Source organism: Elephas maximus, chromosome 23, assembly GCF_024166365.1.
Source record: "Elephas maximus indicus isolate mEleMax1 chromosome 23, mEleMax1 primary haplotype, whole genome shotgun sequence".
NCBI classification, from domain to species: Eukaryota; Metazoa; Chordata; class Mammalia; order Proboscidea; family Elephantidae; genus Elephas; species Elephas maximus.
Window position 1 is genome coordinate 61,471,834 of NC_064841.1, and position 17,387 is coordinate 61,489,220.

The 17,387-nt window shown below is 43.9% G+C and overlaps 1 protein-coding gene across 7 annotated transcripts in view; it reads left to right on the forward strand.

Moving 5' to 3' along the window:
- Nucleotides 1-17,387, forward strand: part of MTUS2 (microtubule associated scaffold protein 2) — a 763,477-nt gene that overhangs the window by 230,810 nt on the left and 515,280 nt on the right. For all 7 annotated transcript variants that reach the window (XM_049867778.1, XM_049867774.1, XM_049867779.1 and 4 more), the window contains 2 exons: nt 987-3,426; nt 10,668-10,908. In XM_049867778.1, the coding sequence (XP_049723735.1) occupies nt 1,216-3,426; nt 10,668-10,908 (2,452 nt within the window). In that variant the 5' untranslated portion in view covers nt 987-1,215. The remainder of the gene's footprint in view (nt 1-986; nt 3,427-10,667; nt 10,909-17,387) is intronic.

Here is a 17,387-nt window from a genome sequence, read left to right on the forward strand (position 1 = left end):
TGTTCAGATACCACCTGGCTGTTTTGAAGAGTTAGGCCAGTTATTGAGTTGAATGTCCCTCAATTTGAATTTCTGTTTATTTCCTCACAGTTAAACTCAGATTGAGCATTTATGGTGAGAATACTACATCAGTGCTGTGCGTGCTGAGAAGGACCTAGCTTCAAGGGCATGTGATGTCAATGTTCATTATTGATGATATGAAATGTGAACCTGTGGTTAAGGTCATGTCCTCCAGATTGCTCCATTGTAAAGATAAAACTTTGCTTTAGTAAGAAATAGAGTAGTCTGTGGGATGATACTTTGAGACCCTGTAAGTAACCTGTTCCCCAGCAATTTTTCATCCAATGTTTTGAGCGTCCATTTGTGGCCTTTGCACAAAACAGTTATCGTTGCGATCATTGCTACAGGGCGATTTTCCTAATTCTGTCATTTTTCTGTTAGTATTCTTCTGTAAAGAAGAGCCTTAGCTTCTCCTCTATCCTTTTTTTATTTTTTATCATCTGTATGGACTTGCAGCTTTTTAAAATTTGTCGTTATTGTTAGATGCTGTTGAGTCATTTTCGACTCCTAGCGAGCCCATGTGACAGTGTAGACCTGCCCCTTAGGATTTTCTAGGCTGTAATCTTATTTTTTTTTTTAATTTTAATCTTTACTGAAGCAGATTGCTTGCCAGGTCTTTCTCCCCAGGAGCTGTTGGGTGGGTTCAAACCCTCAACCTTTCGTTTAGCAACCAAGCGCTTAACTGGTTGCGCCACCAGGTCTCCTTTATAAAATTTAGTATGTTTTTATCCACTTGTAACATGGTATCAATTTCCCAGTGTTTGGCCAGGAGGAGCCCCTGCCTGACAGGTTTTTGAGAAATATGTTGATTGGGTGAATGAAATGATAGTATGAAAGCCATGAATGAATCTACATATACTACGCTTTTGTCTCCTAAGTATCTCTTGTTGTTGACCTAACGCAGATGTATTTTTATTTGTCTATAGGTCTTTTGGACTAGTTGATTCTCATTCAGCGGAAACCCAACCGATACGTCATTGTGCTGTGCGCCCAGACAATGCCTGGTGTTAAAATGGCAGCAGCATCATCACGTGACATTGTCCGGGGGCAGCAAGCAGCTTGAGGACTTCCTGTTGGTCAAATTGCAGCTTGAAGGAAGCCCCTGCCTGTTGAGGAGGACTGCATGGCACACAACCCCCCCGTGAAGGGGTGACAATGAGTGTTCCAATGGCTCCTAAGAAGTCATGTTACACGCAGTTGCGGGACAACAGAAATGGAGTGAAAAATAATAATGAGAGTATCCTCAGTCTGGGAGATACAAACGCCAATCAAATCACGGGAGAGGCCAGTTCCCCTCATGATGAGTTGAAGACGTGTGGCCTGGCAGATGAAACCGGAAATGCAAACTCAAGGGAGCCAGAAAATATCACCCATTTCAGTAAGGAATTCCACAAGCTTCAGGGCTTTGGGAAGGACTCTCAGGCCAGCCCCGCCAGCCTGAAAGACTGTAAGCTCTCTTCAGCAGTTCACGGGGAGCTGAGTGAGCACACCATGGAGAAAGGCACAGCTCTTCTGCAGACTCCCCTGGGTGTTCAGGGACCTAGCCTGCCGGGCTGGAGGACTGTTTCAAGTGAGGCATGTCCGGAGGTTTTGGCTAAAAGGGATGCTGACATTACCCAGCATGTTCCCAAGGATAAATTGGCAAAGGCCCTTGACGGCGAGGAGCTGAGGAAACATTCCACGGAAAGAGCAAGTGGCTATGCTGTTCAGATGGACGCGCTCACCAAGGAGCATGCTGGGAGCGGGAATCAGCAGCGTCTCCAGCCTGCCTCAGTGGATGCCACCCAAGCCCTGTGTCCTGTGTCTGGAGGTGGGGAGAAACCACAGAAGACGTTGTCAGTCCACTTTTTAGAGGCAGCTTTTCACTCAGCTGACAGAGCCTCAGAGGAAAAGCTTGGGCTGTATCCTAAACCATCTACCTCAGAAATCAAGGAAACCACCCCCTCAGAGACCCAAAGGGAGGGGCTAAGTGTACTGAATGTTAGCGATGAGAGCACATCACGTTCCTCACAGACGGAGCCTACTCTGCATTTCATGTCAGGCTCTAAGGAAATCCTAAGTCAGCCTGAAGCACAATTAGTTCAGGGAAAGGAAGAGCCCAAGACGGAGCTGAAATATATTCAACCCAGGGCTGCACAGGAATTAAAGTCTACTCAGGCAGAATGTCTGGGGGGTAGTAAGGAAGATAGTACATTACCCCTAGAGAGAAAAGAGCCATGTGGAAAAGCAGAGAAGCCTCCCTCACACCAAGAAGCCACAGGTGCAGTCAGTAGCCTGCCCAACAACAATCTTCACCATCTTGGGCTGGGAAGAGGAAGTCGTGACGATGAGAAGAGAGAGGTTGACCTAGATGATGAAGATTCTCTTCAAACCATCTATACACAGGGCCCTGCTTCCACTGGCAAAATTTCACCAAGTGTAGGTAGGAAATTGGGTGAAACACCACCAAATATTTCACCAGGTGAAGGTCAGGCAGCTTCTAGTCTTGGTGATCCACCCAGCAGCAAGCCCCCTGATGTCAGTGAGAAAAGAAGGATACTGGGCAGTGGGAACATGGATGTTGCCATGTCTTTGGCTTCAGATTCTTCTGCTGGAGAAAACAATACTGGGGTCCCTGAACCCCTTGTCCATCAAAGCAGCAGCTCAGAAGCAGGAGAAAACAAACAGATGACTGCATCTGCTGTTGAAACTAGGAAACTTCTAGAAAATGCAACTGAGACGGACAGTACCCCAGCAAGAGCCAACTCCCTTTTCAACATCCCAGCACCCCTCAGTATCCCAACAGTGAACGTGACCCACCAGCCCATACTGGCCAGTAGCAGTGTCCAGGATCTTGGCATGTTGGGCTTGAACTCGGGGTTCTCCGTGGCTGCCCCACCTGCCCCCGGCAGTGTGCAGTTGTTGAACACTCCCCCGAAAGTGCCTGACAAGAACATCTGCCCCAGTGGGGTCCCCAAGCCTGTCTTCACACATTCCAAGGACACGCCTTCCTCTCAGGAGGGAATGGAGAATGGCCAGGTTGAAAAAGCAGATGAGAGGACAGAAGCCAAGCCTGTCATCATGCCCAAACCCAAGCACGTGAGACCCAAAATCATCACTTACATCAGGAGGGGTCCTCAGGCTCTGGGCCAGGTGGATGCCTCGCTGGTTCCAATGGGGCTCCCTTACGCCCCGCCTGCGTGTAGCATGCCTCTTCCCAAAGAGGAGAAGACAGCAGGTGGAGACCTCAAGCCGCCTGCCACCCTCTATGAGAAATTCAAGCCAGACTTGCAAAAGCCAAGGGTCTTCAGCTCTGGGTTGATGGTGTCTGGAATCAAGCCCCCAGGACATCATTTCAGTCCAATGAGTGAAAAGTTTTTGCAGGAGGTAAGAGAATGATGTCATTGTGATATGACCTATAACCACCTGGCCGTCCTAAAGCTTGTTATATATTCTCAATGAATTGTGAAAACAAAATATTCTCTCTAAGCAAATTGGTGGATGTACTTGGTCAGAAATGGACATTTTTGACTAGAAGAGTTTGACGATCGTAATGAGTTGGATAAAAGCAGTTGCTGTCGAGCCGACTCTGACTCGTGGTGACCCCGTATGTGTCAGGGTGGAACTGTGCTCCGTGGGGGTTTCAGTGACTGATTTTTCAGACGTAGATCACCAGGCCTTTCTTCCGAGGTGCCTCTGGGTGGACTTGAGCCTCCAACCTTACAGTCAGCAGCTGAGCGCATTAATCATTTGTACCACGCGAAGACTCCTAATACCTATCAAATTATGTGAATATTAAATTAACCTCCATGTTTAAATGTTGTTGTGGTTGTAGGCACTGTCAAGCTGATTCTGACTCACAGCGCCCCCATGTGGCCAAGTAGAACCACTCCATAGGGTGTTCTCGGCTGTGCCAGGTCTTTCTCCCACAGAGCCGCTGGGTAGATTCAAACTGCTCACTTTTTGGTTAGCAGCTGAGCGCTTAACCATTACACCACCAGGGCTTCAGGCCAAAGGAAGAAAAATTCCGAAATAAGTATATTCTTCAAATTGACTAAACTTTATCCTCTGATGGGAGAACCTCATATTCACACAAGTGAATATAACGTGGCAAATGAGCAGACAATGATCTGTTAGGCGTGGGTGGTCAATGGCTGATTTTTCAGAAGCAGATCGCCAGGATTTTCTTCCGAGGCACCTTTGGGCAGATTTGAGCAGAATGGTTAACAGCTGAGTGCGTTAGCCATTTGAATCACCTAGGGACTCCTTGGCACAAATAGGTGCTCAAAAAAATGTTGTATGCTAAGCTGAATTATGAAACGCATGTATGTTGGATTCAAATAAAGGCATGCCAAGGCTCCCTAGAGATAGATTCTAAACCAAACCAAACTCATGGCCGTCAAATTGATTCCAATTCATAGCAACCGTATAGGACAGAGTAAAACTGCCCCATAGGGTTTCCAAGGCTGAAATCCTTATGGAAACACTGCCACATCTCTCCTGCAGAGCAGCTGGTGGGTTCGAACTGCCAACCTTTCGGTTAGCAGCCTTAGCCGCTGTACCACTAGGGCTCCCTAGAGATAAACTGGCTGAGTCCAAAGTTGGCCTCCAGCTTGACTGAATATATTGACATCCCTAAAGTAATGTAGTGATCACAGGAGGAGTCTCCTGATTTGGCCCAGAGCAAAGGGCGAATCCATTCTTGGCAGGAGACGTTGGCAGGGTGCCCACTGACCAACTGGCCATTTGCCCTGCCCCTTAGCACTCAAATCACACAGCTCCTCCCAGAGCTCTGACCCTGGGCCTGCCTAGCAGCCCTCTGATCGTAGCTGGCCTCCCATCTCGGGCCTCCAGACAGAGGCTGCTGACTGGAGAGTTCCAGGGTCCCGTGTTACTGTGCTGGATTGAGCTGCATTCCGTTCATAAGTGTGCTTCTCACGTGGTGGCTGCAGTGACAATCAGGAACGTTCAAGTCTGGCTGCAGGCAGTGGTACCTCACTGAAAATGGAGAAATTACCTTTCTTATTTTTTTTATACGTCAGTCTCTGAGCTTGGTTAACATGACTAGTTCCCAGATTTCCAAAATCATAACCACCTGGTCCTCTGAGACCCAGGGTCAGGCTCAAAACCTGTGAGGCCCTGGGAGATGGCCCCGGGACCCTCCCAGGCAGGTCTTGCATGGCTATAGGTACCAAGGCTGCTTAAAGAAATGAATGAACCTCCTCCCCTCCCTTGCAGGATCACTGCAGAAGTTCCACAAAGAGCCATTAGATTTTTCTCTGCAAAACACACTCATGAGGGAAACCTTATTCAGAGATGGTCTTAGTCTGGGTTCTCTAGAGGAGCAAAACCAGTGAAATATATGTATAACTATGTAGAGAAATTTACTTCAAGGAAATGGCTCATGCAGTTGTGGGGGCTGGCAAGTCCCAAATCTGTGGGTCAGGTGGCAGGGAGGAGACTTCTGCAGGCTAACGTCCCAGGCACTGGAGTTTAGGCAACAGGAAGAGTGCAGGGCAGAGAGAGAGAGAGTGAGCTCTGCCAGAGCGTCCATTTATATACTGGAGGCAGGTCACACCCCCAAGGAAACTCCCCTTTCAACTGATTGGCTGCCCATGTACTATAATGTATACACCAGATCACAGCATGGAAGGTGATTACATTATATCACATTATGGAAGAGCAGCCAGTCCAGTGTCTGCCAAACCACCGAGAATCAGAGCCAAGCCAGGCTGACACATAACATTAACCATCACAGAGATGTACCCAAAACTCAGTTTTCTCTAATGCTTTCTCTGGGACCCATCTTAATTTTTCATTTGTATATTCCTTTTCTTGCTTCTGCTCCATTGAAGAATTTCTATAATATATACATGTTTCCCCAAATATTTTCTATTTTTCATCCTCTAGAAGCTGCCCTACATCTCAAGGAAATGGAATCACAGGGTGTTGTGTGGTTTTAATAATCCTGAAGGGTTTGGAGGGACCCAGCAGGGGTGGGTGAGGGTGGCCCAGCTGCACTCTGGCCTGTGTAGCTGTGAGTCATTTCTTCCATAATCAGAGCATCTGACAAGACAGAGAACAGCCCCAGGGTGTTGTGTTGGGCTAATTTCTGTGGTGGTTGTTGTTAGCTGCCACCGAAACGGCCATGCCCAAGGGGACCAGACTGTTGCGCTCCACTGGGTTTTCACTGGCTGATTTTCAGAAGAAGACCACCAGGCGTTTCTTCCTAGTCCGCCTTAGTCTGAAAGCTCTGCTGAAACCTGTTAAGCATCATAGCAACATGTAGGCCTCCACTAGCGGATGGGCGGTGGCTATGCACGAGGTGCTTTGGCTGGGAATTGAACTGGGTCTCCCACATGGAAAGGGGGAAATCTACTGCTGAACCACCACTGCCCCCAATTCCTGTGGTTGTCATCTTTCATCAGAAGTGGAGCACGGCCTGGCCCTTGGCCATTCGCTGCTACAGCTGTGACGTGGTGAGACCCAGCCAATGCCCCCCTCCGTCTGCAGGCTCGGAGCAGGGAGATCTGAAAGCCTGTGCACTCCTAACTCCCCATGGGATGGCTTTAGCCCTTCTCAGGAAAGTAGCATGTGTAAGACCAGTTGCAACAGAAATAATTTTTTAATGCAGAAGCCATGTATTTTTTAATACATACAGTGAGAGAGTCTTAAAGAAAAAAAAAAAAACTTCAGATTTTTTTTATCGCTAGTGGCAGTGCCCAGCAGGTTAGATAGCATAGATGTAAACAGAGAAATCAATTGTAAATGCTCTTTTCAGAAAGAAAATAGCTTCCCAGCTGGCAAGAGCAGCAGAAACATTTAAATCACCAGAGAAGTGGCTTCAAAGTTAATCTTGAATCTAAAAAACCCAAACCAGACCCACTCTGGTAAAAAACACCAACCAGTTGCAGTGGAGTTGACTCCAACTCATGGGGCCCCGTGTGGGCCAGAGCTGTATTGTACCACATAGGGCTTTCAATGGCTGAGTCTTTAGAAGTAGATCACCATGTGGACTCGAACCTCCAATCTTTCAGTTAACAGCTGAACGCATTAACTGTTTTCGCCACCCAGGGACTCCAGACCAATTGCCATCAAGTCAGTTCCAACTCATGGCGACCCCATGTGTGTCAGAGTAGAACTGTGCTCCATTGGATTTTCAACGGCTGAGTTTTTGGAAGTTCACGGAGGGTGAAAAGTATTCTCACTTGTTTAGCCTGCTTTCTGCTGTTGCCTAGACTAAGGGCTGAGAACTCCTTCCCACCGACTTCTCTGGTATATTGGTGAGCCCTTTCAATTTTTGGTGAAGGAAGGTAGGAAGAAGGGGCAGTGATGAGAAGACAGGACCTTATGGCTCAGGGTCTGGTGCCACATCATCTCTTTGACAAGCACCTTCTTCCCTGCGGCTATCCCAGTGGCCTCTCGGGAAGCCTCCGCAGTTACCCTCTGTCTCCTAGGGAAGAGGGACAGTCCAGCAAGAATGCATTTGTGAGTGTGCCTTGATAGCTTTTAGGAGTTCGTCTGAAATCCCAAGGATTCTTTTTTTTTTTTAATTTAATTGTTATTTATTTTTGACTTTTTATTTGTTGTTAGGAGTATACACAGAACATATGCCAATTCAACAGTTTCTACATGTACAATTCAGTGACATTGATTACTTTCTTTGAGTTGTACAACCATTCTCTCCCTCCTTTTCTGAATTGTTCCTCCCCCATTAACATAAACTCTCTGCCCCCTAAGCTTCTTATTTACCCTTTTGAGTTGCACTTGTCAATTTGATCCCATATAGATAGCTCTTAAAAGAGCACAATGTTCAAGGCAGGCATTCTTTACTAGATAAGCTAAAGTACTGTTTGCTTTAAAGAAGACTTCAGGGAATATCTTTGATTTAAATTTTAGAGATTATCTCAGGACAGTAGTATTAAGAGCCAAGGAATCATTTGTTTGTTTTGCTTCCAAAATTATTTCTCTTCAAAATTATTTCTTTTCAAAAGCTCTATTAGGGAAGACAAAACCATTTGGGGTTTTTCTCTGTAGGTATGACAGTGCAATGTGGCCTGCTGGGTTCCTTTAATGAAGATGAAAGAAAAGAGTGTGGAGCCTTTGGTAGACTCCCTTGTTTTATTAAAAATTCATGGAGCATGATCCTGCTTATATGAAATAGGCAAAGTTAGAGACCAAAGTTTATTAGTGGTTCCAGGAGGAGGGCCTGGGTGGTGCAAAAGCTCTGGGCTGGTAACCAAAAGTTGGGCCGTTAGAACCACCCAGAGGCACCTCAGAAGAAAGGCCTGGCGATCTACTTCTGAAAGGTTACAGCCATGAAAATCCTATGGCGTACAGGTCTATCCTGAAACACATGCGGTCGCCAGAGTTGGAATCTAGTCCACAGCAACTGGGAAAAAACAGGAGAAATGGGGAGTCATTGCTTAGGGGACGCTGAGCTTCTGTTAATGGTGGAAGAATTTGGAAAAGGAGAGTGGTGATGGTCACACAACATGATGAACGTAATCGGTGTCACTGAATTACACTTGTAAAAAATTGTCCAATTGGCAGTAAAAAAAAAAGGCATGGCTCTAATCTTTATGGGAGCAAATCACCAGGTCCTTTCTTCCATGGACGGGTGGTGGGTTTGAACTACTGGCCTTTCGGTTGGCAGCCGAGCACTTAACCATTGAGCCACAGGGCTCCTTGTTACAGAGACCAGCACTGTGCAAACCTTAAGAACCTGATAGATGTAGATTGGAAGTGATAGTAATTTCTTCATGAAAAAAAGCACTTGCTAAAAGCAATGAGCAATAGCACCAAAAATTTAGAAAGTAAAATAAATAAATAAAAATAGAGGGGATCTGAGTATAATAGAGAAGCCAAAGATTGATAGTGAGAGTTAGCAGAGAATGATAAAAATTTTATCAGAGAGCAGCTGTAGAATGTTCTTTCACGGGAGTGTATCATTTGCCAGAGCCTGATGTCAGACTACTACAGTAATCATGCATATTTTACGATGTAATTATGATAAAACATTAAAGGCCTAATCTTTTGTTTCAATAGTGGCAGCTTTAAGAACTTTGCATCCATTTCAACATTAAAAGGATATCAGATTAGGGTTTTTTCTCTTGAACAAGTTGGATCAAAGCTTTTATAGCCCCTATTAAAGACTATTGCTTAAACACTCATGATTCCGGAATAGATATAAGTTTGACGCCTAAAATGTATTGTGATTTAGAGCAGAACTAATTAACAGATGTATCTTTTCATACAAAGCCTTTGGCACTATTTTTTTAATTAAAATTTAAAAGAAATAGATGATTTAGTTCTGCCTTTTTTCATTTTTAATGTGAAGAAGCACAGATCATATGAGTACATACGAGCTTTGGGAGTACAGAACAGTTGCATATGTAAAGGGTTCCAGCAAATTGTGTTCTGATACTACAGGAGAAGGCAGTGGTAATGTTATATTATTAAATTTAGGAAAGAACAGAAACAAGATTCCTTTAATACATATTTATCGAGCTTTTCAACTATGTGCTTTCACTGGTCTGTTGTTGTTGGGTGTCCTCGAGTTGATTCCGACTCAGAGTGACCTGATATGAGAGTACAACTCTCCCAGAGGGTTTCCCAGGCTGTAATCTTTATGGGAGCAGATCTCCAGGTCTTTTCTTCTGCAAAGTGGCTGGCTCATACAACATTCTTTAGGTTAGCAGACAAGTGCTTAAATATTGTACCACCAGGGCTCCTTAACATTGTTCTAAACCAAAAAAAGGAAAAACCCAAACCTGTTGCCGTCCAGTCAATTCTGACTCATAGCGACCCTATAGGACAGAGTAGAACCATAAGGTTTCCAAGGAGTGGCTGGTGGATCCGAACTACTGATCTTTTGGCTAGCAGCCAAGGTCTTAACCACTGCGCCACCAGGGCTCCAACAGTGTTTTAGGTGCTAGGGATTCAGCCATAATTCCTCTGCCCTAGGGAATTTACATTCTGGTAAAACTTGATCAAACATTTTTTGGGACATCACATTACTGGCAGAAGACAATCGGAGGTAATTCACAGTCTTTCATTTTTAATTATGTAAACAAATAGTAGATGCCTGAGAACATACTTTCCATTAACTTCTCTGTTTTTCCAAATAGTCTTTCTCTCTCATTAACAATGCATGTTTTATTCTCTAAGTACCATAGTAAAGACTTAACATAAGTTGATAAAGTCCAGCTGCTTATTGTAAGATGAGGGTTGTGCTTTGTCTCTTTAGGTATAATGAAACTTTCAAAAGTTTGTGAACGTTTGCCAATTTTTTTGTTTGCTTCGTTGACATTGTAGATGGACTACTTGTACAAATTCCAATGATTTTAAGGATGGTGAAGTTAAAAACACTTATAGAATGAGTTCTTTTTTCTCCCAGTGAAATACAGGTTCACAGAGTATTAGAACTGGAAGAGAAAGCAAAGATCATACTATTTATATTGTTGACTTAGAGATGAAGGCACTAGGGCCTAGAAAAGATAAGTGATCTGTGATCAAGTAACTCAACGGTGCCAGCATAGTCACTGTTAGAACTTTGTCCTTTGCAGAATTTAGTATCATGCTATGATGGGACACACTCTAACTGACCTTCTGATAATTCATCATAGGTTACAGATCACCCTGGAAAAGAAGAGTTTTGTTCTCCTCCATATACTCATTACGAAGTTCCTCCAACTTTCTATCGATCTGCCATGCTTCTTAAACCCCAGTTGGGATTGGGCGCAATGTCTCGTCTGCCGTCTGCAAAGAGCAGGATTCTGATCGCGAGTCAGAGGTCTTCAGCGAGCGCCATTCATCCGCCAGGACCCATAGCAGCCACTGCCAGTCTCTACAGTGCAGATCCAGCAGGTAACCGATGCTTTCTCCTGATGCGCTTTTAAATAACAACAACCTAAAATGGATGTAGTGATCTAAAATACGAATTTCTCTCACCCTTTTTAGTGGAACTTTTTTCTGTTCTTCCACGTGTCTGCAACTTTCTTTTGCCTGCCACTCTCATGCTCCATATCACCTTTAAAATGGCGGCCCTTATTACTGCCTCCTGGCTTTTTGCAATTTCTGCCTTCTCTAATAGATCCTATAGACCAAGGTTCAGAAAACCTTTTCTATAAAGGGCCAGATAATAAATATCTTAAGTTTTACAGGGCTAACAGTCTCCATTGTAACTACTTGACTGTTGTTGTAGCATAGAAGCAGCCATAGACAAGACATGAATGAATGGATGTGGCTGTGTTCCAATAAAATGTTATTTATAAAAGCAGGTGGTGGGCTCAATTTGACCTGCTAGCTCTGGCTTGCAATACCCTGCTGTAGAATTTGTCAGAGAGATCTTCCTGCGGTATAGCAGTGAGCACATCAGTATCCTGTTCAGAAATCTTGAAAATACTGCATTTGCTAACGGAAGGACCTGCTGCCTTCCCGTCCCTCTGTTCCTGTTCTGCAGTGGCTGTTCCTTGTCATCTTCTTGATGTCCTCTGTACTCCTTTGCTTTCTTCCCTCCATTCCTCTGCTCGTGTGGTTCCTTCCAGGTTTTCAATGTTATTTTATTTAAAAATTACTCAGCCATGACCATTACTGAATGTTTGTACTGTATAGAAGAATCCTGATCCAAAAGGGGGAAAATGTAGAACAGAATTTCAAATTCTGTTGTGATCCAGACTTCCTGGAGACAAGGAGGCTAGATGAACCCCTGAAACTATTTCCCTGAGGAAATCTTTAATCTTAAATAAAAAATATTTTTTGGAGTTTTCTTAAAACCAAATAATTCCCAAATTAAACCAAACTTGCTGCTGTCAAGTCTGACTCATAGCAAAACTGTAGGACAAAATAGACTGCCCCGTAGGGTTTGCAATGCTGTAAATTTTTACTGAAGCAGATCGTCACATCTTTCTCCCGTGGAGTGGCTAGTGGGTTTGCATTGCTGACCTTTGTTTGCATAAAAATATGGTATTAAGTATATCCACAGAGTTGTTCAACCAGCACTACGATCCAATTTCAGAACATTTTCATACCCCTCAAAATCCTCGTATCCATAGCAGTCAGTCCCCATTTTCTCTCCCCCTCAGCCCTAGGTAACCACTCATCTACTTTCTGTCTCTACAAATGTGGTCTATATGTGTCTTGTGTCTGGCTTCCTTGACTTAGTGTCATGTTTACAAGGTTCATCCATGTCGTAGCATGTATCAGTTCTTCGTTCTTTTTTATTGTTGAATAATATTCCATTGTGTGGATATATACCCCATTTTGTTTATGCATTCATTAGCTGTTGGACATGTAGGTTGTTTCTTTTTTTTTTTTTTTAATTAATTTTTATTAAGCTTCAAGTGAACATTTACCATTCCAATCAGTCTGTCACATGTAGGTTTACATACATCTTACTCCCTTCTCCCACTTGCTCTCCCCCTATTGAGTTAGCCCTTACGGTCTCTCATTTCGTGCCAATTTTGCCATCTTCCCTCTCTCTCTATCTTCCCATCCCCCCTCCAGTCAAGAGTTGCCAACACACTCTCCAGTGTCCACCTGATTTAATTAGCTCTCTCTTCATCGGCATCTCTCTCCCCCCCACTGACCAGTCCTTTTCATGCCTGATGATTTGTCTTCGGGGATGGTTCCTGTCCTGTGTCATCAGACGTTCTGGGGAGCATTGTCTCTGGGATTCCTCTAGTCTCAATCATACCATTAGGTATGTTCTTTTCATGAGAATTTGGGGTCTGTATCCCATTGGTCTCCTGCTCCCTCAGGAGTTGTCTGTTGTGTTCCCTGACGGGGCAGACATTGATTGTGGCCAGGCACCAACTAGTTCTTCTGGTCTCAGGATAATGTAGGTCTCTGGTTCATGTGGCCCTTTCTGTCTCTTGGGTTCTTAGTTGTCGTGTGACCTTGGTGTTCTTCCTTTGCCTTTGCTCCAGGTGGGTTGAGACCAATTGATGTATCTTAGATGGCCGCTTGTTGGCATTTAGGACCCCAGGCACCACAATTCAAAGTGGGATGCAGAATGTTTTCATAATAGAATTATTTTGCCCATTGACTTAGAAGTCCCCTCAAACCAAGTTCCCCAGACCCCAGCCCCTGCTCCGCTGACCTTTGAAGCTTTCATTTTATCCCGGAAACCTCTTTGCTTTTAGTCCAGTCCAATTAGGCTGACCTTCCTTGTATTGAGTGTTGTCTTTCCCTTCACCCAAAGCAGTTCTTATCTACAGATTGATCAATAAAAAGCCCTCTCCCTCCCTCCCTCCCTCCCCCCTTTGTAACCACAAAAGTATGTATTCTTCTCCGTTTTTTCTATTTCTCAAGATCTTATAATAGTGGTCTTATACAATATTTGTCCTTTTGCAACTGACTCATTTCGCTCAGCATAATGCCTTCCAGATTCCTCCATGTTATGAAATGTTTCAGAGATTCGTCACTGTTCTTTATCGATGCGTAGTATTCCATTGTGTGAATATACCACAATTTATTTACCCATTCATCCGTTGACGGACATCTTGGTTGCTTCCAGCTGGTTGTTTCGTTTTTGACTGTTATAAATAATGCTGCTATGAACGTGTGTGCACAGATTTTTGCACGGGCTTATGTTTTCATTTCTCTTGGGGAACAGTTTGAGGAATTGCCAGACTCTTTTCCAAAGTGCCTGTCTCATTTTACATTCCCACCAGCAATGTAAGAGGGTTCTGATTTCTCTATAGCTTGCATGATGTTTTTTAAGAGAGCTTGATGCTCTGGGCACTGGGGGAGAGACTAAGCCTGGGAGGAAATATAAGCATTCTATTTTGGAAATAGCAAAATGCCTGTTAGAAGATCAAGTGGAGCTTTCATTGAGGTAATTAGATACACGAGTCAGGGGCACTGGGGGGAGGTCAGGGCTGCAGATGGAAATTTGGGATTCACCAGATGCCAACTAAGGCTAGGGGAGTATAGTTTAAGAAAAGAAGGCATCCCACAAGGGCCCCTGGGACAGTCCAACATTAGGAAGTTTGTCAAAGAAGGCTGGGAGGCAGTAGCCGGTGTAGAAGGTGGAAAACCAGAAGAAGTTGGCGTCCTGGAAGCCAAGAGAAGAATGTATCTGAAACAAGCAAGGCGTGTTCAGTGATTTTCAATGCCACTGAGAGAGGGAGTAGTTTAAGGGCAGAGAAGGGATCAGTAAATTTGGCAATGTGGAAGTCATTGATTATCTTTATAACAGCAGATTAATCGGAGTAATGACCCAAGCCATGGCATTTTCAATCGCCTCATATGTATGCGAAAGATGAACAATGAATAAGGACGACTGAAGAAGGGTTGATGCATTCGAATTACAGTGTTGGTGAAGAATGTTGAATATACTATGGACTGCCAGAAGAACAAACAAATCTGTCTCAGAAGAAGCACACAGATGCTCCTTAGAAGCAAGAATGGAGAGACTTCATCTCACGTGCTTTGGATATGTTATCAAGAGAGACCAGTCCCGGGAAAAGGACATCATGCTTGGTAAAGCAGAGGGTCGGCGAAGAAGAGGAAGACCCTCAATGAGCGGATTGACACAGTGGCTGCAACTGTGGGCTCAAACATAGCAACCATTGTGAGGATGGCGCAGGACTGGGCAGTGTTTCATTCTGTTGTACATGAGGTTGCTATGAGTCGGGACCAACTCAACAGCATCTAACAACAATGGGACAAAAGCCTGATTAGCAAGATAGGTGAAGTAGGCTTCTCAAGCTTATAGAATATAAGAAGCAAATATCAGAAATGGATAGATGAGACTTGCAGTTATTTCATGATTTGGGGAATAAGAAAGATTCTGGTAGGTTCAGGGTTTCTGAAAAACACAGATAATAATTTGGAATGACTAGGCTGATGTGCCGGGTTTCCTTGAAAACCACCTCTTTATTGCATATGAGCCAAACAGAGGCAGCACTGGCAGCTGTCCCAAAATGTGCTATGGGTCACAGCAATTCTGTTTTCAGGTCATCGACACTTCTCTGGCTGCCAATGTGCGCTGTCGTATGAGTCATTTTCCCAGGTCTATTGGCTCAGCTTTGAGAAAATCAAAACAGCTGGAAAAGGAAAGTCTAGATAAGCAAGGAAATATGATAACGATTCCTGCAAATGAACAGATCATCTCATAGTTTACTGTCACAAAATTTCAGAATGTCGACAGAAGCTAGGAAAGCTATAGTCCTGAAAGATGAAAGACTCTTACTGTGGGAACAAGAGTCACTGTGCCATGCCTTGGTGAAAGTAATGACTTGTTTTAAGGCAGAACTGCTTGTGTGCAGAATTAATTTGATAACTTAAGTATAGTGAAGGAGCCTTGGTAGCGCAGCTGTTGAGTGCTTGGGTGTTAACTGAAAGGTTGGGGATTCGAACTCACCCAGCAGCTCTGTGGGAGAAAGACGTGGTGATCTGCTCCTGTAAAGATTACAGCATAGAAACCGCTATGGGGCAGTTCTACTCTGTCACACAGGTTTGCTATGACTCAAAAATGGACTCGATGGCACCTAACAATGAATATAGTGATGATGAAGGTGATGAGGTAACTGTAATTGTGCACAGTGATTATCTAAAATAATATTTTTTTCATCTGCATAGAGTCTTATGAGGTAGGTTTTTTTTCTTTTCTGTTCCACACATAAGGCAATTGCAGTTCAGATGAGGCTCAGGGCTATTAAGTAACATCCATAAGGCCACATCTAGTAATTCAGAGAAGTACCACTCCAGTTGAGATGTGTATGGTTGTTAATTCATGTTATTAATCATCAGGATAACCAGAGCATTGCCCACCCACTACAACTGGGGGTCCCATGTTATTTTCCCACTTGGGGCCAGTAGGTAGGGTCCAGTTTTGGGAGCTTGAGTGTATCGTGTCAAAACTAAAGCCGGCAGTGACTGAGAGTGGTGAAGGAGCAGAGTGTGCCTATACCCATTTTGAATGTACATTTTTTTAAAAAGAATTTTTATTGTGCTTTAAGTGAAAGTTTACAAATCAAGTCAGTCTCTCACACAAGAACTCATATACACCTTGCTACACACTCCCAGTTACTCTCCCCTTAATGAGACAGCCTGCTCTTTCCCTCCACTCTCTCTTTTCGTCAGCTTCTAACCCCCTCCACCCTCTCATCTCCCCTTCAGGCAGGAGATGCCAACATAGTCTCAAGTGTCCACCTGATCCAAGAAGCTCACTGAGTGTACATTTTAATGAGTTGTTGTTGTGGTTAGGTGCTATCAAATCAGTTCTGACACACAGCGACCCTGTGCACAACAGAATAAAAACTGCCCGGTCCTGGCGCCATCCTTACAGTCCTTGCTGTGTTTGAGTCTGTGGGTGCAGCCATTGTGTCAGTCCATCTCCTTGAGGGTCTTCCTCTTTTTCACTCATCCTCTGCCAAGCTTACTGTCCTTCTCCAGGGACTAGTCCCTTCTGATAACATGTCCAATGTAAGTGAGACGAAGTCTCACCAAGCTCGTTTCGGAATTACTGGGTCACATGGTATGTGTGTGTTTATATTTATAAGAAATTCTCAAATTATTTTCTGAAGTGGTTGTATTGTCTTACATGGCCCGTGAACAATCTGAGAGTTCCAGTTGCTTCATATCCTCACCAGCATCTGCAATTGTCAGTCTTTTTTTTTTTGAATAATAGTGTGTTTTCGGTCAAAGTTTACACAGCACATTAGGTTCCCCCATAATTACTGCACAGACTGTTTGGTGATATTGGTTATATTTTTCACAGTGTGTCCACATTCTCATTCATTCCATTCTGGATGTTTTGTTTCCAGTAATCTGGTTTCCCTGTCATTTTACCCTTTCATCTTTGCTTTAGAGTAATTGTTGACCATTTGGTCTCCTATAGGTGATTTTTTAAAGGAGCACAGTACTAATTACTAGTAATATTCTTTATTTTATGAGCCAATCTGTTATTTAGCTAAAAGGCAACCTCAGGGGTAGTTTTGGTTCAAGGTTTATGGAGTATCTCAGGGTGATAGTCTTAAGAGTGCTCTAGTCTCATCAAGTCCAGTAAGTCTGAACTTTTTAAGAATTTGAGTTCTGTTCCACATTTTTCTCTCCTTCAATCAGGATCCATCTATTTGGACCAGAACAGTCGTTAGTGAAAGCCAGGCACCATCTAGTTCTTCTGGTCTCAGGGTAGATGAGGCTGTGGTTTCTGTAGACTATTAATCCTGTAGACTAGTTTCTTCTCTTGTCAGTCTTTTTAATTTTAACCATTCTAGTGAGCATGCAGTAATATTATACCATATTTTTACACAAATAAGGTGTGCCTTCTACATTTGTTTGCCAATGATGCTCTCCCCCAATGAGGTATTTTTTTAAGAATGCTGGGCTAATTTATT